The sequence below is a fragment of the Ammospiza caudacuta genome, chromosome 14, assembly GCF_027887145.1.
Source record: "Ammospiza caudacuta isolate bAmmCau1 chromosome 14, bAmmCau1.pri, whole genome shotgun sequence".
Taxonomy (NCBI): Eukaryota; Metazoa; Chordata; class Aves; order Passeriformes; family Passerellidae; genus Ammospiza; species Ammospiza caudacuta.
The window spans coordinates 16,191,374-16,212,512 of NC_080606.1; the positions used below are offsets into that span (position 1 = coordinate 16,191,374).

Consider the following 21,139-nt stretch of genomic DNA (forward strand, 5'->3'; position numbering starts at 1 on the left):
GGCAATGGAATCATGGAAATAGCTGAAATGCTCTGTTGGTATTGCTTGCTTGGCATCAACTTGGAAAGTTTTGTTTATTCTTTTCTGCTTGCTTTGTTTATTGAATGACTTAGGAGAAAGCTAAAAAATAAACAAACCAAAACAAAACCAAAAACAACAACAACAAAAAAGGAGGGGAGTGAAAAAGTTAAAGGACTAGGAAAGAAGGAAAGAAAGAATGAAAACCAGTGGCAACAAACAGGAAAGAAGCATGTTGAAACACAGGAAAAACGGGAAGAGGGTGGGAAAAGAGGTGTGATACAACACGGGGAGAGGGTGAGACGCAAATAACCAATGTAGCCAGCGTGCCCTGGGGGTGCTGGGTGTCTGATCATCCTTCGGCTCCTCTCGTTCAGGGAGAGGGGACGCAGGAGCCTTGGCAGTTCTTGTGCCACTCGCCCTGGGTGGGTGCAGGAGGCTCGGGATGTGCGGGCTGCGGGGATGTTCGCAGGCCGGGGCACTCATGGTGCGTGAGGAGCGGCCGAGCCCCTTGAAGCTGAGGCACAGCTGATGCCGCACCGAGGCTGCCGGTTTCAAACAACTTCGTGCCAGACTCCCGAGAACGGGCTTGGCCTGGTGTGAGCGACCGCAAACTTGCACATCTCTCACACCTCCCTCCGTCCTACTTGTGCCCCTCTCTGGAGGGTCTCGGCTTGCTTTAGGCCTGACTCAATGGCCATGGGCCCGCGCCCTGTGCTGGGCCGGTGCCACCGCGCTCGGTGCTCCCGCTCCGCGTTTGTCTCGGATACCAGAGAGCCTGGCACCGGTACCGCTCTCCCCGTATCTCCAGCTCCGGCGGGGCACAGGTGTTTAAACACTTACAAACGTGCCAGGGAGCCGCGACCGCTCCAACTCCCCGGGGAAGGGATGGGAAGGGAAGGGATGGGAACGGGCCCAGCGCTGCCTCCCCTCCGCTCCCTTCCCCCTGAGCGCGGAGCAGCGCCCGCAGGACCGAGACCCCATCACAGCCTGGGCAGCCCCGCGGGATCCCGTCACAGCTCGGGGCGCTCTCCCAGCCCGGGGAGCGGGAGCCCCTCGCATCCCCAGCGTTCCCCCAAAACTTTGCCCCGAGTTGCGGGGCCGGGGCGCGCTGCCCTCGCTCCCTCACGCCCCCCGCCCCAGGTGCGCGGCCGGCGCTGCCCCGCCCCGCCTGTGCCCGCAGCCACTCGCGGCGGCGGCGCTGGCGGCGGGCGGGGCGCATTGGCTGGAGGGCGCCGTCACTCTCCCCCGGCGGCGCTGGGGAGGGGTCTGGGCGCTGCGTGCGGGCGGCGGGAGCGCGGCGGTCCGGCGGCACCGCACGGAGCGCAGCGCGGGGCTGAGGCAGCCGCGGGGAGCCGCGCCGGCCATGGCGGTGTCCGCGCCGCCCGTCATCGCCGCAACTTCCAGCGGCGGCGGCGCGGGGGGCTCGGCGGGTTTGTTCCGGGCGGACCCGCTGTACTCCAGCCCCGCGGAGTCCCCGCGCCTCACCAACAGCCTCGTCAACACTTTCCTCTCGGCCGGCGGCGGCGGGGCCGGCGCGGGCGGCGGCGGCGGCGGCGGCAACGAGTGTAAGATGGTCGACCTGCACGGGGTGAAGGTGGCCTCGTTCCTCGTGGAGGGGCAGGAGCTGATCTGCCTGCCGCAGGTCTTTGATCTCTTCCTCAAGCACCTGGTGGGAGGGCTGCACACGGTCTACACCAAGCTGAAGCGGCTGGATATATCGCCCGTGGTGTGCACGGTGGAGCAGGTCCGCATCCTGCGCGGGCTGGGGGCCATCCAGCCCGGCGTGAACCGCTGCAAGCTCATCACCAGGAAGGACTTCGAAACTTTGTACAACGACTGCACCAACGCGAGGTGAGCGCAGGCTCCGCTCTCGCCCCCGGCCGGCCCGCGGGGAGCGCAGCCGGGGGCGGGGGCGCGGGTCCCGGGGAAGGGGGGCATCGCGGGGCTGAGCGGGGCCGGGGAGCGGCGGTGCCGACTCGGAAAACTTTCCCTGCTTCCATCAGCCCCCGCCATGGCCGGGACCGCCGGGCAGCGGAGCGACTCCGCGCGCCGCTCTCCAAACTTTTCTCCAAGCAGGGAAAGCCGATAGTTCCCGAAAACACTCCTTAAAAAAAAACCAAGCAGAATCTCCAAAAGTTTTCTCCCGTTACATTTGTCCCGCTGGAACCCGCGGCTGTGCTCCGGCGCTGCCGCGGGCGGTGCCAGCCGGGTGCCCGGGCAGGGGCTGCGGGTCCCGGTGCCCCCGGAGGGGCCGCAGCCCCTGCCCTGCCCGGCTTCGGTCACCGAGCCCCCGGATCCCTGCTGGGTCCTGCATACTCGGGGTTATAATCCTGGTTTGTGACCTCATGGCTGCTGCCTTTAGAAATGATAATGATCTAAATAAACACAAAACCCTCTCGGGGCTCGGCAGGAGCGCTGGTGCCGTGGGGCAGGGTGTGAGGCGGGCACTCCGGAGTTCCCATTCCCCGTTCAGCAGTTGGTGAGGGACGTCTCCAGGAACATTTCCATGTCAGCGTGCTGCTGCTGCTGCTTTCTGTGGCAGCAAACTTTCTTTACCAGACGCTTCAGCGAGCTTTGGGTGCGATACCCGACCTGCGGCGTGCCCGCGTTCAGTAACTGAGGGCTTTGTGTCACTGGTTCGATCCCCCTAGCACTGAACGGGGTTTTATCTTTAATAACTTAATTTCGTGCCATGCGGGGCCTGATCCTGCCCTCGCTGCTGGAGCGGGAGCAGACCGGGAGTTATATTTGAATGCAATGATTGCTTTGTTTCACATCACTTTGTATTACAGGTGGTAGTTTAGAGATGCATTTAATTCCTAGATCTGTTAATATGAACTATGTGCTTTTTTTCCTTCCTCCCATTCAGTTTCTGTAACCCCTTCCTTCTCCCGCTGCCTGTTTCAATGTCAGGCACCTCGATGACATCACGCCCACTGCTTTATTTAAGTGATGGGTTTGGAAGTACGGTCTGAGGCTCACATTAATTTTATTCCAATACATTAGATTAGTAAGGAGCACATTTGACATGTAAATGCTTCTGTGAAATGTTTCTGAGGCTCAACTAGTATGAATGTTGATGGTTAAAGAAAAACATCTCGTTAATTTCTGTGACCGTGCCAAAGTTTTTTATTAGGGAGATACGGGATCTGATATGATGCAGCCTGTAGATGCAGTCTAATGATTTCTGCTCTTGTACCACCAGCGTTTTAAAATCTCGAAATACTGCAGTGTTAAATGTTTGAAACTTGTATTTCCCAACTTTCCCCCCCCCCCCCCCCTTCTCTTTGACAAAGACTTACGGGAGTGATAGGACGAGGGAATGGGAAATGCAGGGAGCAGTGGAAGGGAAGCTGTGGGTGAGGAGCCAGGGGATGCCCCAGGAGGGGCTGAAAGGAGCCGAGAGTGGAACGGAGCCCTGGGAAAGGCTGGGGACGAGGCAGAGCTCTCAGCTCAGGCTCACACGTGTTGAATGTGCTTAAACTCTCCCCACACTGCTGTGAAAACGTATTTTTACCTGTTCAAGAATAGCAAATCCCTTTACATTTCGCTTCTTCGTGCCTCATGAAGATGCCTCTGTTTGGAAGAACCTGCTCACATCAGGTGTTTTGCATTCACGGTTTCAGGTGTAACGCATCAGGAGCGTTATCAGCAGACCTGAAACTTTGTTCAAGGATTGTAACTTAATGTTAATTGTATTCTGTCCTGCTAATTAAATGCTTAATGCCTCATTTTATTTACAGATTATTATTTCCCTTGAGCAGTCCCTACTTACTGGAGAGAATGTTGGGTAAAAATAGTTAAATATACGAGTAATCTTAATTATTTTTGTTTGCTGTGAAGTGACCTGGGAAGCACTGCAGTGCACATTATCAAACAAATCAAATGTAGTAGAACTGTTGAAAGACATGCTCACAGTTTTTAGTTCTGTACCGTGAAAGTAAAGACTTAAAAATATGTGATCTTTTGGAAATAAAGCTCTCAACTCAGAATGCTCTACATTGCTTTTCTAGTTAATATTAAAAAAAAAATTGATAGCTATTTATATATTTATTTGAATACCGTAGAAATGCTGCAGTAAATTCAAGAGGTGCCAGTGAAAGCAATAAGAAATGCTGGGTATCATTACTTTCACTGGTAATTGACTTGTAAATGTCGGCATCTCTTACATTAGTGTGCACTTTCAGTTATTTTTTTAATTGGGATGCAAACCGTTGATTATATATAACTGAAAAAAAGATAAATTCTATTTCTCCTGCTTACTCCGTTGCATTTTTCTAGTTGAGTTTGTGTGCAGATCTTGTAAGAGCTACAGAGAAGCACACCCGTGGGTGAAAGTTTTTCAGTGTGTGTGTTCTGTAGCAGGAGTTACTCTGTCCAGCAGCTCTGACCTGTGTGTTTCTGTAGCACTGTTGAAATTGTCATTCACATATTTACACAATCTTCCTAATGTTTGTTTTTAGCCAGCACCGTGCACTCTTAATTTGCAAGCAAGGTTTGTGAAATGAAACTAACTGCTCATTTCATTGCAGGTCCCACCCTCAAGTGAGTACAACATACTGACAAAATCTAGTCCTGATGGGCAATACCTTAGAATATTACTTATATTGTGAAGGATTGCTTAAATTTAGTAGTAAAGCATAACATTTAGTTAATTAAAAAAAAAGCAAACTGTTACGAGGACATATTTTTAAAAGGAAATTTAAAACTGTCACAAGAACATGTTTATGATAATACATATGTCAGTCCTGAAAAATAGGATTATATGAGTGTGATCACAACCTCTTCCACGCAGTTCTGTATTTGATGGATGCTACTGGCCACTGAAAAAGCATAGTGTTGGTCTGGATTATTCAGTGAATGGTCAGAATACTTTCCAGAAAAGAGTATTTCAGTGCATGGCATATTTTTTATGATTTAAAGTAACCATTTAAGCTAATATTTTGCATTACTTCGGCTATTCACAAACAATAAAAGGCTTTAGAAATGAATTTAAGCAGTAAATGCAGACATTTAATTTTATGAGATAATGAGGGTCTAGTCATGTTGACTATTAAAAGCTACCCTGTAGTCAGCAGTATTCTGTCTTTTATTAGGAGACTGATGTCAAGATTATAATTAAAGCAATCCAGCCATGTAGCACTGCACACAGCTTCCTGTATATTGATAGGAAATGTGGGCATCTGATTGTCCATAAACTTCTTTCTCTAAGTGGATATTTAGCCTGTATTCAGACTTGGCCAAATCTATGAATTTTGGAGGTGTTAGCGTTTTTAAATAAAGATCAGTTTTTCAGTTTCCCTCTCTTCTTGGAGAGGAGGCTCACTTCAGACACTCTGGAGAGAGATCACTGGCAAAGTGGATTCTGCTTGAGCTGGAGAAAGGAATTCTCCCACTTTCTGAGCGGTGCAGTTATGCTTTTGGAAAAATCCCTCTTTCTTTTTGGGTATCTTGAAAGTCTGTGCCTGTTTAAAACTCCTAAAATACTTGAATATTTTCATCAGATGCATATCTAATCTGGAGAACCCTTGATTAAAATTTCCCTTCTTTCTTCATAGCACTAGAGCTCCCCATTTGAAGGGTAACATGCTTTTCCTCCAAAATGGAGTATTTGTATGATTCCTGCATGTGTATATGCATAATACATATGTAATTTTCTACTGAGACTTCTACAACTGAAAAATACTGTGTTTTTGTAGCAAAGACAAAAAAGCTAAACAATTAGGTATTAATGATATTCTTGTTGCATATTCAAAAGGTCTTTGCAAGCATTTCTTCTCCTTTTTTTCTTTTCACCATTTCAACCTGCAGAACTCTTCACTGTCACTTCAAATCACACAATTCTACGAAGATAAAACAACATTTAAACTCATTTGCTTTGGGAGGAAAATTGAGCATTTGCACCCAATAAGCCTGATTGTGGAACTGCATGCAAATTGTGTTTTGATTTATCTCTTTTGCACTTTTTTCCATTTGAATTGATCTTGCATTAATTTCGCCAAGCGGCTCTGTGAGGCTGCAGATGTTGCCCTGTGTTTAATAAATCAATGAGACAGATCTGAATGAATCACTTCAGATGGATTCTCTGCTCGGTTTGATGTCTAGATGTTATTCTTAGCTTGTTATCATGACAGATGCATTAATGTTCCCATACACTGCCAGCAATGTCAAAGAGATTGAAGCTTTTAAAGTGGCGGTATCCCCTTTTCCCCCTTCTGTTGGAATAACTAAATTGCCTTTAGGAATAGGTCAAAATATAAATTTAATCTTGGCATTATTGTGGGGGAAGATGCTGAACTTGTGATCGTATTATAACGCAGGCAAATGCAGATTCTTACAGAATGATTAATTATTCCCAAATAGTGGAGATCAATATTAAAATCTAAACATAGGATAGCTCCTTAATAGAGTAACCACTTTCTCAACATTAATATTTCATTGTAATAGGAATGATACGAATAAATAATATAAGACTAGAACATGTTAAAAGTATTGCTATAAATAGAATTTCATCATGTCCAAATTGATTACAGGCTGAAGTAAGGCTTTTCTTTTTCCCTTTTTTACCTCATTAAGAATTTTCTTTTAAAGTTGACTATGTCTGGATTCAACATCTGTTAGATTTAAAATACTTGTTTATTATGTTTCTGCTACTACTCCCCATGTAGGGCCAGATATATTGGAGAAGTTGATGATCACTGTTAATTTCGGGTCAGTTTAGTCTGGTATCCATTATCTTGGACAGAACCTGTGGAACACAAACCATAAAAGGCTGGAACGTGTCTTTGTGGAAAGGTTTTAAATTCTGAGAAAAAGATAGCACAAAGTGTAAAGTACTTTGCCATGAATAATGAAGATCTGTTTCCCACGTAGGCTATGCCCAGCTTTTATTCCTTAGTGTTTACTAAACCACTCATGGTCATCTTTGTTTTTCTTTAGAGGATAAAATAGTATTTTGTGCAATCATTTTTTAAACCTTATTTCTCTCTGTGACTCTTTTATTTTCATTTTTAAAATTATCAGGAATGATCCTTTTCCTAATCTTTCCTTGACACGGAAGAACTTTGACTTTGTGTCTTTAAGGCTTCTGAGAATAAATTGGAGAAACTGGCTGTAACGGATCTAGATTTATGTTGGCATTCTTGGTATTCTTGCTCCAGTAGTTCCAATTTGATAAAGGAAACAATATATGTAATAGAAATTCACAGTTTATTCAAATGAGTTTAAGCTTTAGCATTGTTATGTTTGCCTTTCTCTCACCAATATATCAATGTGTGGCAATAGCATTATGCTCAGAACGCCTCCAGAAGGGACCAGCTCTGTGATGGGGAATTATTCTCACGCTGGGGCTGTGGCTGCACATGCAGCCTCTGTTTGTGCCCTGCTTTGAAAGGCAGGGAAAACCAACTTTGGTGGGGTTGAGGGGCACAGCAAAACCCACTGAATTAAAGAATCATGTTTTATTGTATGGCAGTGGCCTCAGAGTGAGAAACTAGTCTCTTCCTACCTTAGTAATTTTGCAGTAAATATTTTAAATGAGCCTCATGAGATGTTTTAAAGAATTGTCTTGTTTATTTCACTGCTTTCAGGCTGGAATTGGTGTTTTGTAAGGGCTGTTTGTCAGCATTACTATTAAAAAGGTGTTGAAATCTGGGCTGTCTCTGTTTTGACTTTGCTGAGGTGAACCTCCCTTTCATGCCAGGGGCTGTTTTCCAGTACAGGAGCAAAGAACTTAAAAATGTTTCTAGGATCTGAGCCCTTCTCATCAAAGGTGGGACACGTTTACTGACCCCTGCTTTTGGAAGAATAACATGTTCCTATGTTTTTGGGTCTGATCTTGTACTTGCTGAATGTAGCATCTTGAATGTCTTTTGTGCCTTTCCAGAGGTGATAATTAGGATTTTCTGAAATTACAAAGTTTTCCAAACCCTTACTTTAAAATACATGGAAAGTTCCCAGCTGGTTGCTTTTGTAAGTTCTTTGTGTGATTATCAGTGTAATAAAACCTGTAGGTGTATGGAAATGTGTGATTTTAATGATTATTTACATGCACAGTACTAATATCAAACCCAAACATAATGAGGCTGCTTCAGAGTTCCTGCTGTCTGGGATGTGTTCCTTTGGTGTAAGCCAAGGCAGGGTTTTTATATGTTCTGATTAAACCTGCATTCCCTAGCACAAGTATGTTAGTTAGTAATGATTCTTAGTGATTTAGATTTATCCTGGTTGATATTAGAACTGTCCCTCGGGGCTACAAGCTTTTGATCTTTGTTCCCTCTTGGTAGAGCAGGGTTATCCAAAGTGTCTCAGTAATGGGGTTTCCCCTCTCCCTCCATTCTACAACCTGTAAGAAACACTGATACCTATTAACTAATGTACTTTGATACCTGCCCCAGAAGGTTCCAATATCCGAATCCTGTAAAGCAGAAATTTCTTTGCTTGCCTTTAATTTTTGGTAGTGCAGCCATGCTGTTGTTTTGTGTGTGTGTGTAAAGTTTGTCACCAGCAGACGTGGGGAGATTATATTCCCTTGTCAGTACATCCTGACCCGCTGAGCCCATTTTGCTCATTAAAATAGATTATGTCAGAGCCTTTGGTGACTCACTCACAAATACCACTTCTCCAGAAAGTAAGAACCAAACCCAATTAATGTGCTCCCTTTATTACTGTGCAGTGCTTTAAAGTGTGATGTTTAGCAGTGTATATTGTTGCTATGATAAGGTATAAAATGTTCGATTGCAATTGTGCCTGATGTTATCAAGTTTCTGGAAATTGATATCTGGTACTGGCATTTAACCTACATCCACTCTGTCTGCTATCTATGGGATGGGTTAAAAAGAAAAAGTACTATTGATCTATAGCTGGATTAAAGTTTGAAATCGGCAACAGCATGAGCACAAAAGGCTTTTTTATGATTTCTCAGCTTGCCATTGATCTACCAGTTTTATTGCATTCATTATTTATTAAAAGAATTTGCAAGCTAAACATAACGTTAAGCTAGTTTGCACACAGGGACTGCACTTAGGAAATTGAATGGAAATTGCATTAGAGATGAACATCTGTGCTATTTTTCCACTCGTGTGTTTATGGGTTTGTATAAAAGGTGTATTGGATTAACAGTTATAACCATTATAGCTTGCAGCAATATGTTAGAACCCCAAGCATTTAGTAGTTATTTAAGAAGGAGTCTTTTTTCTTACACTAAAAAGTATGGTAATGCCATGACAAACAGAGCTTTTATTGGATTATTCCTTATTAATGGGCTTTTTACAACTAATGTGTAAAACTTGAGGTATCTTGCTATATTATGCATGTGCACTATTATCTATGCTACATAAAGCTCCATTAATATTGTCATTAATTGAAGGTTTCCAGTGACAGTATTAGTTAAGGGTTTGGCATGTAGTCACTGAAGTATTGAAATGTATTTTATAGGAATGTAAGTATTGAAAAAATACTTAATACATGTTCCTTCAGATTTTTCCCAGCAAGTCGAGTAGTTTACTCTCCTCCTTGAGCTGGGTACCTTCTGTGATGTATTGTGTCAGTGAATCAGGTGAAGTCTTAAGTATTTTGAAATGTTTTTCCATTTCAGTTAAATGGTTCAGTTGCCCTTAACACTGGCTGTAGTTGTGTGTGATATAAAAAGTGTTGGTAGATCCTGAATTTTGAGGTCATCTCCTGTAATGATTTTAGAGTTTCTTTCTTGATTGTGCTCCTTCTGTAAAACAGAGGAAAAATTACTTAGGGGCTGTGAAAAGTATGTTTGTATAATTGAGATGTTACCTACTAATTTGGTCTAAAAGTAAGTCCAGTCTGTTCATGACTAAAATGTACTGAAATATGTCACATTGTGCATCACCAGTGCAGTGATTCTGTTCAAGGCTCCACCTGAGACATCTCACAGCTTGCAAGACTGGAGGGTTTCCTGTGCTCAGACACAGAAATGAGCTCCATGCCAGGAGGTTGTGCTGCCTCCCTGCAATGCCACCCCCTCATCTTTCTGTCTCTGGTAGGATGACAGTATTTTGAGCAGAGGTAGCTCTGATTTTTCTTTGAAAGAATCTCAGGGCTGTTTTTCAGCAGCATTTTGCATTTTCTGTTCTAAGTCTTCCTCACTCTTGTTCCCAGCCATAGGCTCCTGTGATAAGAGTTTTCATATTCTATCAGATAACACATTTCAGCTCCCTTGTAAATTAAAGCAGGAGTTATATTTAATATAGGATTTTTGCAATTAAGATACACACATACTCATTGATAAAATGTTTCCATACATATAAATTTATGTATGATTTAACAAAAATTCTGGATTTTTCCAAAGCTCTCTCAACCATGGAAATCAGCCTTGATTTTTGGTGAGAGAGACTTTAGAATAATCCAGAAATTAGTGTTAATTACATTTGCTATGGGCATGAACTAAAATTGCTAAATAAACTTACAGGGCTATGTGGGCTATCTTGGTGTCCTTAGTTAAAGTCTTTAGTATTTTATGTGCTTGTCATAGCCATGTAAGTGAGTAACATTCTAAGCATGTAATTCAATTCTGTCCAATCCGTGGCAAGAGAACTTTTAGGCTGGGATGCTCTTGAGGTATTTTAAATCAGCAAAACACCAGGACTTTTTTCTTTGCTGTTTTCAAGCCTGAATGGACAGTGGAACTGAAACAGAACACTTTAGTTTAAAAAGTTCATCAGAGTTACTTCAGAGCTGCAGTCAGCTGCTGGATCCCCAGGTGGTGCCCAGGGAGGGGTGGTGTGCCAGGGCGGGGATTGGCACTGGTGCTGATTAACCCTGGTGACAGTGATGGGGACAGGGGGATGGAGCCATTGGGGACAGTGGGATGGAGCCATTGGTGACAGGGACAGTGGGATGGAGCCGTTGGGGACAGTGGGATGGAGCCATTGGGGACAGGGACAGGGGGTTGGAGCCATTGGGGACAGTGGGATGGAGCCATTGGGGACAGTGGGATGGAGCCATTGGGGACAGGGACAGTGGGGTGGAGCCATTGGGGACAGTGGGATGGAGCCATTGGGGACAGGGACAGTGGGATGGAGCCATTGGGGACAGGGACAGGGGGTTGGAGCCATTGGGGACAGTGGGATGGAGCCATTGGGGACAGGGACAGGGGGTTGGAGCCCTCAGCAGCCCCAGGCTGGGTGGGGTGGGCACACCCTGGAGGGAGGGATGGATGCAGCAGGACCTGGACAGGCTGCAGGGGTGGGACTGGGCAAACCTGGTGCTGTGGAGAAGGCCAAGCTCAGGGTGGGGCTGCCCCATCCCTGGCAGTGCCCAAGGCCAGGCTGGACAGGGCTTGGAGCAGCCTGGGACAGTGAAGGTGTCCCTGCCCATGGCAAGGGTGGGATGAGCTTTAAGGTCCTTTCCAACCCAAACCATTCTGAGGTTCTGTGGTCCAGCCCAGGTCCTCTGTCTCAGCAGGGTCAGCTGGAGTTGGTTGTCCTGAGCTGTCTCCAGTTAGATTTTGGGTATTTGCAAGATTGAGACTGAGCCTCTCTGGGCAACTTATTTGCAGAGTAGAAATAACTATGCTGTGGAAGAAAGATTTTATTGGGATGGCTGGGTTCCGTGGGATCTGGGAGCAGATGTCGGAGGCAGCCACTGCTGGGGTCACTGCCCTGCAGAGGAGTCACTCAGGCAGGTCAGTGCAGACACTCTGCTGGTGTTTGTCCTTCCTGGGAATCAACCAAGTCATCTTGTGCCATCTCTGTTTCAAACAATTTCCTGAAATCCTGTGTGTGTGCTGAGGAGCTGACTTTCCCTAATCGACACTGCCCCTGGAGAAGAATATTTGTATATTTGCAATTACAAAATAAAGGTGGCTGTAAAGAAAGCTCCTGGCACAAAGGTTGTGCCAGTCGGGGGATTTAGTTACTTGTATGTTACAGTAGCTTAAGAATTGCTAATTAAGAAGATAAAGCTAGTCTAAAGAAAAAAAAATATTTTGAGCTTCATTTAGAACCTCTAATCGGCATGTTTTAAATATTCTGCATTATGGTTTTTCTGACATGTGCAGCGGTTGTTTTTGCCTAGTGCAAGTTTTACATGCTTAGCTAATAGACTGTTTTGATAACAGTTAATCAGAGAATGTCCTGTGTCTGTGAAATGTTATCCCTGTTGTTTTCTGGGAGGCTGATGAAGGCATCTCTCTTTCAGGGCTGCAGGTGTCTGCAGCTGCCTCCTCTCCTCCCCGTACTTTTAAATGTTGTTGTGTGCTGAAGGAGGGCAATTTTCTAAAGAGCTGCTGAGATAATACTGAAAAATAGAAGCAGGAAAAATGTCAAGTCTTTCCAGTGAGACTTAAAATACATGTCTAAACAAGACAAACTGAAACCCCTCCCCCAAACACAAAACCTCCCAAAACCAACAATGAAAAAACCAGAGCAGAGCAAGGTGGCAAAATGCTGGCAGTTAGACAAGATATGGATACCGAAACAGGACCCAGGGTAATGAACTCAGTGCTCTGTTCCCTCTGTTGTATGAGCTTGCTGCTGAAAGATGGATTTGTAGGGTTGGGGAGTCATTTGGCTTTTAAGGCTTTATTTGTTGGGTTTTTTATATGGCAGTTCATGTATCTGATAGGTGACTTAGCAGAATACCTTGAGTTGAGGACCTTGCCATTACAAAATAATTTCTATATTCTGCCAGGCTGTCTGGCTGTTTGCAGAGAGCTCAGTGCAGGCTGGCTGCACCCTTTGCTGCCCTGCTGCATTCCAGGTGTGTGCCATGCCCAGATGTGCTCTCTCAGCAGCCACGGTGCCTCTTGCAGGAGCCCTCAGCGAGAGTTTGGCCAGAATTGCTGCTGTAAAACACTGCAGACCTCACTTGTGCCCATGGTCAGCAGTGCTGGAGTGCATTAATTGATCCTGCTTTCTGAAATGAAATTTCCTGTCTCACGACCAGAATTGCTGTCACTCCTCTCTGCTCTGTTTTTATGAATTGCCTTGCTTGCTACACAACTGACTTTGGTTCAAACAAATCTCTTCTGGCTGGACCTTAGGAACGTTTCTGTCTTGCAGTTTCATTAATGACTTTTCTCTTGCATGTTAAGGTAGAAGAGGGTTTCTGGTCATTCACTTACCTTGCCCTATTTAAATATGCTTTCTTCAGAATTTTAATTTGCATGATGTGCACCCCACAACCACAGCCCTCTAATACACTGCTCCATCTTAGTTATTCATCCTTAAAGGAGAGAATCTCTATTCCTGTTGGTGTGGAAGCAAAAAAAAAAAAAATACTGGTGAGACATTTGTTGTAGTCATCTTTCCCCAGTAATGAGTAATGCAGAGAGTGCAATGGAGTAGTTCAGATTATGGCATTAGACTTTTAACGCCATTTTTAAGAACTTGTGTTCACTGAGTGGAGGTCAGTTGAGTGACTGAGTTTTTAACACTGGTATATTCTCATCTGGTTAGAAAGTCTTCATGAGAACTTTTTAAAATTCATTCATGTGAAGTTTCTGACAGTATAAATGCCATATTTTTGTGGGTTTTTTTCTTTTTTTTTTTTTTTTTTTGAAATTTAGCTATTAATAAGACGTTAAATGCCTGGCAAGGATGAGCATCTCTGCTGCTCAGTCTCACATGTGAGCCAGCTACATAAAGGGCTTATTCTAGGCAGGACTGCATTTCATTGAAGTGGTGTGTTGTATTAGGGTCTGGGTGTGCTGTTCTGTGATGATGATTTCCCCCCATCCTTGGCTGTCACAGAATTTCTCTTTGACATCTTCAGGTTCTTGTGGCCACACAGCTTCATCTTTCCTCCACATCTAGATTGACCTGTCATTCACAAAAACAACACAATAACTCAATGCACAAACAGCAGACACCGCTCACAGGTTTCATTTGCTGTGCTGGTCACGGAATTGTCTTCAGAACTTTAAAAGTGCCTATTAAGCTCAAAGTTTAAGATTTTCTTGACTGTATTTTGATATTGGTGTTTGTTTGCAGGGGTTTTTGATGCTTCTGTTTACTCTTCCGCTTTTTAGTTAGAAGCTCTTTTTAGCATCTTACGCACATGAAGCAGTTTATCTGATGATGTCAGGTTGTTTCCAGAATAATCCCCTGTAGCGTCTAGCACTCTGAGAATCTGAGTGAAAGTAAACAAGTTTACAGACAGTAGGTGGGCAAAAAGTGTTTTTGTTTGTGTTTAGGTTGATTGCTTAGTTTGCTTGTAAGTCTGTGGGCAAAATTTGCAAGTTCCTTTTTTTGCTGTTGGTTTTTCATAATGTCCTGACCCAGCCAGTGTGAGACTGCTGAGGAGACTGAATGAGCACAGAGGCTTTGCTTCTCTCCTGGAGGAGGAGATTGCTTTGCTTTGTCTTTTTGACTCATAGCAGGTGAAATCCCGAAATGGAACAGTGTAGAACCAGAATCTTCCAAGTGATTTTTGAATTGCCAGTATAGAAATCAGCCAAACCTCAGTGCACGGCAATGAATTAATCTGTAATTTACTTAGGGCCACATCAGGAAACATTTAGTGCAAATTTGGAAGTGGAATAATGAAACAATCCTTGGGACATCACTTGTATCCCCTATGTGAATGTCATATTTTGATAGGTTTTTTTTTAAGTCCATATATTTGTACAGGAAAATGAAAGTGTAGAGAGTGCATAGTGGAACCCCAAACCTTTCCAGTAAAGATCTGCATTTTTGTGATGAAAGGCACTTCATGGGCCAGGAGTAGTGAGAGCCAATAGATGCTCATTTGCATTGCCTGGTAAACACTTGTCAGGAATCAGGGATTACAGCGTGAATAGGAATATTCACTTTTTCCATTGCGGGAGGTATTTACCAATGGTGATAAATACAAATCATTTTAGTATAGGGAATACCATAGACTTGTTGCTGTGGATATATTGTACATTGCTCATATTCAGAAATCCTTACTTGGACCATCATCATATTTCATGTATTTGAGACTCTCTTGATTACTTTAATCAGTGAGTGGATGTTAATATTCTAAGTGGAGGTGACTTCATGTAAAGAATAGTGAAAAATAATTTTGTGTACCTTAGTTTAAAAAGTAGTAAACTGATAATTATTGTGTATTTAATTAGCACATACATTTCATAAAGGTTATGGCATCATTGGTACCATACTGGCTATTTAGCCAGATCTTTATTTACTCCTGCAGAATTCAGAAAAGACTGCAAACATGATAAAGGGCAGAGCACCAAACTCCTGTATTTGTGCGAACACTGTACAAGCCCCAATGGTGCTGGGTGATTAGTACTTCACACATGCACCTGGCTTTTCTGGGAAATCCTTGGCACTCTGAAGGGGAATGGCCATTGCTGGGCTATTTCTGACTCTGGTTTTGGTGCAAAATTCGGCCTTGTGTGTCATTTAGACTTTGTGACACGTGTAGCCTCCCAGGGCCTAATGACTCGTCTGCAGATGGGCTGTTATTTATTACAGTCATGTAGAATAAAATTGATTGTCTTCTAAAATTAATTTTTCATTTGCCTCCAGCTCTGCTTTAATAGAGGACACACAGTTGCCTGTTTGCAGAAATACTGTTTAATCACATTAATATCTCAGCCCCCCAGGCTGGTGAAGATAATTGTACAAACGAACAGCAAAATCTGTATCTTTAACTTCTTTTTATGATTAAATTATGCAAATGACTTATCTCCTGCCCTTCCAAGCACTAATCATCTAATTAGGAATGATGTGTTAAAGGGATGGTTTTGAATCAGGAGAAGGGGAGAACGGAGGAAGCAGAAAATGGGACCTGACAATGAAACTGCTGAAAGTACTATAGCAGTACAAGATAAATTTGTGTATGTGTTCAAAAAGCAATAATAAAGGCTTGCTGTGCTATTGCTAGTCCTGTTTTAGTGCTGTTTTTCATAAGAGGATAATTCTGCTGTCTGATCTTCACCCATAATTTTCCATATTAACTTTAAATTCTATATTATTGTTATTGTTATTAACTTAGTGCTTTCTCTTCCAGTTCTCATAAGCAGTGAGTGCGAGTGTCTCTGCATTTGGCTTTAGTAATAGAATGCTTGGAAAGACAGAACGTTTATTTGTAGTTTGTGTTTTATCAAAGTGCTTGTCATTGTACTGGAAGATGTCCTGAGCCTGTTAAATACTTCACATATCTCAGTCTCTCTTTTTTGTATACTTAACTGATGGTTAAGGAAAGTCACAGCTTTGCATTTTAATGTGAAAATGCAAGTGTCCAAGTAAAGAGAGTGCTCATCTCTTCAGTGTTTTTTGCCTAGTTTGTGGAGTTTCCCTTTGGGTGAAAACCTTTAAATTTAGATATTTAGGCAATCATAAATTTATATTTTAAGCATATTTATATGAAATAATCATGCCCGGTTCTCTCGAAGAGCTTACTGCCCAGTGTGCCGCATTTCTTTTCTTTCCTATTCCGTAAGCAAATTCTGTTTTTTGTAAGTCAGACCTTTATAAGCAGATCCTCCTGCTTAAGGCACATTTTCACATTGGGCCCAAACTGTCAGTGTGTTAAAGGTACAACAAACCAGCTCCTACCAGGTGATAGCCCTGGCAGTTTGGTAATGTATTTCTTGTTTTTCCTTGACTCAGTTATTGCTGTACTTTCTATATGTGGTTGAAGTGCAGTTAACCAATAAAATAAGAATATTCTAGAGACTAATGGAAATTTCAGGTATTCCTCTATGAGAATGTGTTAATTCCTTTATAAATGTGTGAAAGTATTAATGCATGAGCGTATATGGATTCATAGGATGCTGTGTGTAGATAAACAGTACCTTCCACACTCCCTAAGACATTTTCCAACATCTGCCTCATTTTTAAGGTGCCTTAACTTCCCTGCCTTGTGTGTCAGGCTTGTGCCCCTGTGTCTGTCAGACACAGGTTTGCTGATACAATCTGAGGAGTTTAACTTGCCCAGGAAAGTGTGAAATACTTTTACAGAGGTAGGTATCCCCCAAGAGAAGCTGAAAGCAACGATGTCAAAATAATGTTTTTGTTAGTGCTTAGGTGTATGTCACAGGGATTTAAGAAGGATGAAAAACCTCACACAAATGAGTTTTTAAAAATTAAAATGCTGACTGGGGTGGATAATCTGGCTTTTCTGTGTTGTTTTTGGATGGTTTAGCATAAAGGATGCAAGTTCTGACATCGCTTCCATTTGTCTGACACAGACGTAAATTGCTGGTGGAATGTTTTCATAAACACTTCATGGATGGGGAGGCTGCATTTCTTTCTGTACCTTCCCGCAACGGGATTGAATTAAATCAGTTCACATCTATCTTTGTGTGTATTTTCATCCTTATCCCCTCAAAGTCTTCTCAGAAGGGAAGTTGAGACCACCTTGTTGACGAGGGCTTGCACCAAGTCTTTGTGCCAGAATATTTATGTAAGTAATTTTGCTACACAAGGCCTAAATATATTTTAGCAGAATTATAGGAGATTCAAAAAGAACGTGGGATTTCTTGTTGTACTGAAAGGTTCTGGGATCCATCAGGGATTAAAATTTCTGTGAGTGCTTTGAGCAGAACTGTTCTTCTTTGGGTGAGAGTTCTATGATAATTAAGGACCAAACAACCCTAGACTAATTTCTTCTGTTTCTTTTAGATTGGCTGGATGCAGATACCACAGGAAGAGCTAAAAATAGAGGCTTTGTGCTTGGGCTGATAGTGTGTGATAAGTCAATGGAGAGCATGCTGGACAGCCTCCAGCTGCCGTTCTTTGTGTGGCTGAATTTCTTAAGCCTGATGGCTTTTGGCTGAGGTGTTTTAATTCTGTAGGACAGTGGCACTGGGGTCAGGGTGTCTGAGATGGGCACCTGCTGAGAGACCATTTGTAGATGGTTTTAGCATCAACAAGGAATCTAAAAACTCTTGTAATCTGTAGCCTGCATTTCCCAGCTCTCAGGCAGAGGCAGATTGGAAGAAGGTAATCTGCAGTAAGGACTTGGGTATCTTTTTCTTTTCTGTGTCTGCACAGGCTCAGGGCTTTATCTTACCCAGCTGCTCATTCAGATGTTTTTCTTATCTCTCCACTGGGCAGTTTGCACTGAGTAATGATATGTGACAACAGATGGTAGATAGTGAGTTGTTTTATGAATTAAGTTGGTCTTGCAAGAAGTTGAACAGGAAAGAATTCTTCTAAGACTTCCCAATTAATAGGTGCAGTGGAGGAGCCATCTCACTGTTTTTCTTGGTGTTCAGAAAGTGTCAAGTCACTTAACTTTACTCCCATGAGTTCCTCCTCTTGGTGGCTGGAGTGCTGGGCTTACCTAGAGTGACCAATTCTCTCTGCTGGCATAATTGATGGTTGCTAAAATATCCAGCAGCCTTTCATTACACAGTCAAATTGTGAACTCCTTTAAATGTGAGAGAATTCAAGCCGGTCTTGACCTCTCTGATTACTGCCCATGGTGAGAGAAGTGGAGATGAGTGCTTCAATTACTCCCATACCTCACTAGTCTTGTACTTTGGGAAGGAAAGGATTATACCCAAATAAACAGTAGGAGAGTTAATACCCACTGCTTTTTTCCTTGTTTTTGTTTTGATTTGTCTTTCTCTTTTAATCATTAAAGACAAAGGCTATTTCAATATTAATCAAGTCACATATTAAATGAAAATAATTATTGCACAGAACATTGAACTGTTATGCCCCTCCTCTAGCATGATCTTACAGCAAATGCTGTATCAGTGGTAAGGTCTAGGCCAGCTGTGACATTTAAGAGCAATGAGAGTTCTTACAGAGGAGTGGTCATAGTTATTGATTTGTCTGCTAATTCCAACTTAATTTAGTCTAGAAATCCAAATGAATTCTTTCTGTGGTTTTATTGTGGGTTGGGGTAATTGAATATTTTTGAAGAAACACATAATCCTGTCATTGGGCTGAGGTTTTGGCAAATACTGAGAAATGGTAGAACATTTAAATATTGAAGGACCCAGATGTCAGTGTACATTACATGATGCACAGTTTCTGGAATTGTGGGTAATATGGAATGAAGCTGTGTTGGTCAAATTTCCTTGACTATCCCAAGAATAATACGAAGATCTTTCTTCACCCATATGGTTGAAACTCCATTTTGATAAACAGAAAACAATGGTCATTCTTTACCATGGCAGGAGGGTGCCCCTGCTTCATCTCTTTTTCAGAGCCTGATAGTTCATGAGCATGAAATGACAGCCTGAGCATATTTGTGTGGTCATTTTAATCCATTCTCATAGCTCTGCTGTTTCTTAAAAGTTATAATCTTTGATCTTGGTTTTTCAGAAATTGCTGGACTCGTACATTTGATGACTCACAAACGTTAGAGAGGGCGACTTTCTTCACGAAGCTGAGATTAGCTGTCCATGACTCAGTGTTCTTCAAGCTGGGATATGCAATGGTTTTCAAATTGCAGCTGGGTGAAAGTGTTGTGGGAAAGTGTGGAAAAAACCCTGGAAATACTGGGAGGGTTCAGATCCCCCTTTAAACTGTGGGGCCTGTATGTAGGTTACCCTTGGAATGTACATTCTCCAAGTTAACCTCTCGTGATCATATTCTGTGTATTTTTAAGAGTCAGGAAAAATAAGCAGTCATTAAAATAATTAGTGAGGATTTCAAGACTGTACAGACAGATGGGTTAATAATTCTGTAGGAATTGTTCTGCTTTCTGCAGCCTCAGCTGTTGACAAATCTTCATCAGCCAGCTATCAAGGAAAGCAGGACTGGGGAAGGGTTAATCTTGTATTTTTCAAGTTCATTCTTTGGCCAGTTTTGCAGTTGTTATGCTTCTGTATGTACAGGAGATATTCAGTATTGTTACTAAGACCCAGGAGGTTAATGTCTGATTTTAGCAGTGGACAGAGCAGTAGTTTGAGGGTAGTGAGGGTGCCTAAACAGTACCCCCTTTATGTACACGTGTCTTCTCTTTCCTTGGCTGCTAAGCTTCAACCCTCTGCCAGCAAATAGGGTGAAATAGGAACGGGGCACATCAATTCTGGATCCAGTCAGATATAAACAGATTGCCTGAGGGCTCTTTGTGTAGTTACTTCTGCTCAGGCAATACTGGGATGTATCACAACTGCATCTTGTCTCATCACATTTGAGATCAGACTCGTGTCTGTGTGTCTCTGAAGCTGTACAGGCAGGTTGCTTGTGAAATTGTGTGTCTGAGCAGTTAACAGGGAGCAGCATGATTCCTGACATGGCATTGTTGGGAATTGTTTGGCAAAGTCTGTGGGACAGACAGAAAACAGTGATGGTGACTGTAGATTTCATCTTGGAAACTGTCAGGAAAGAGAGCAAAGGTATCCAGGAGCACTGACCATGTGATTTTTAAAATTTTTTTTTAACCTCCCAACACTGAAAAATTCATATTTAATGGCATAATGTATTCACCTTGGGTAAGCAATTAAAGTTAATTAAAAAACCCAAACCAAACAGTCACTCAGTGTGTGAATGCATAATATGAAATACACATGCAATAATCATGAAAAGTAAGATATGTATTACATAGTGCAGTTACTTTGGGCTGGAACGTTGCTCAGATCCCACTTTAGATGTTAAAAATGAATTTTAGAAATGGAATAATTTTTATATGGCAAAATAAAAGCTTTACAGGGAAGAACCTTTACCTATTACATGTTTTTTTTAATAGCTCTCTTGTAACTTATTTTCCTGAAGAGAGTTGGAAAGAATAAGAAAAAAAATACATTCTAAAACTGCTTTGAGTTCAGCAGCTGCCCCTGAAGACTCTGGGACTCAATTCTGTGGACTGAACAGCCTCAGGTTGTTCCACAGCTGGTGAGGAAGGAGCTGGTTCCATTCCTGGCTGGAGCCCTTGGACACAGGTCTGTGCCTGGTAGGAGGAACTGGTTTGGTTTTCTCTGAATTCATCTCACTTGATGCTGTGGATTTGCAGAACTGAGGTTGCATTTGATTTGGAAATCAAAGCATTTTTTAACAGGTAAAAATTCCCAGAAACATGTTATGCCTGGACAAAATGATGTGGTATGGATTGTTGCATGAGAAATTACTGGTTTTTTGTTTTATTTTTTTTATGCATGTACTTTATTTATACTGTATATGTAAAAACAAAATTTTAAAAATGAATGTTCATTAATCATAACTAAGCTGTATTTGCATTTCCATGGCACTTAGTG

General features: G+C 42.8%; 1 protein-coding gene across 1 annotated transcript in view; it reads left to right on the top strand.

Annotated features, from left to right (window-relative positions):
* The first annotated feature begins 1,384 nt into the window (after positions 1 to 1,384).
* The window catches only part of DACH2 (dachshund family transcription factor 2), a 236,156-nt gene continuing 216,401 nt past the window's right edge, over positions 1,385 to 21,139 (top strand). Inside the window, exon 1 of the mRNA XM_058814170.1 lies at positions 1,385 to 1,872. Within this exon, the coding sequence (XP_058670153.1) occupies positions 1,385 to 1,872 (488 nt within the window). The remainder of the gene's footprint in view (positions 1,873 to 21,139) is intronic.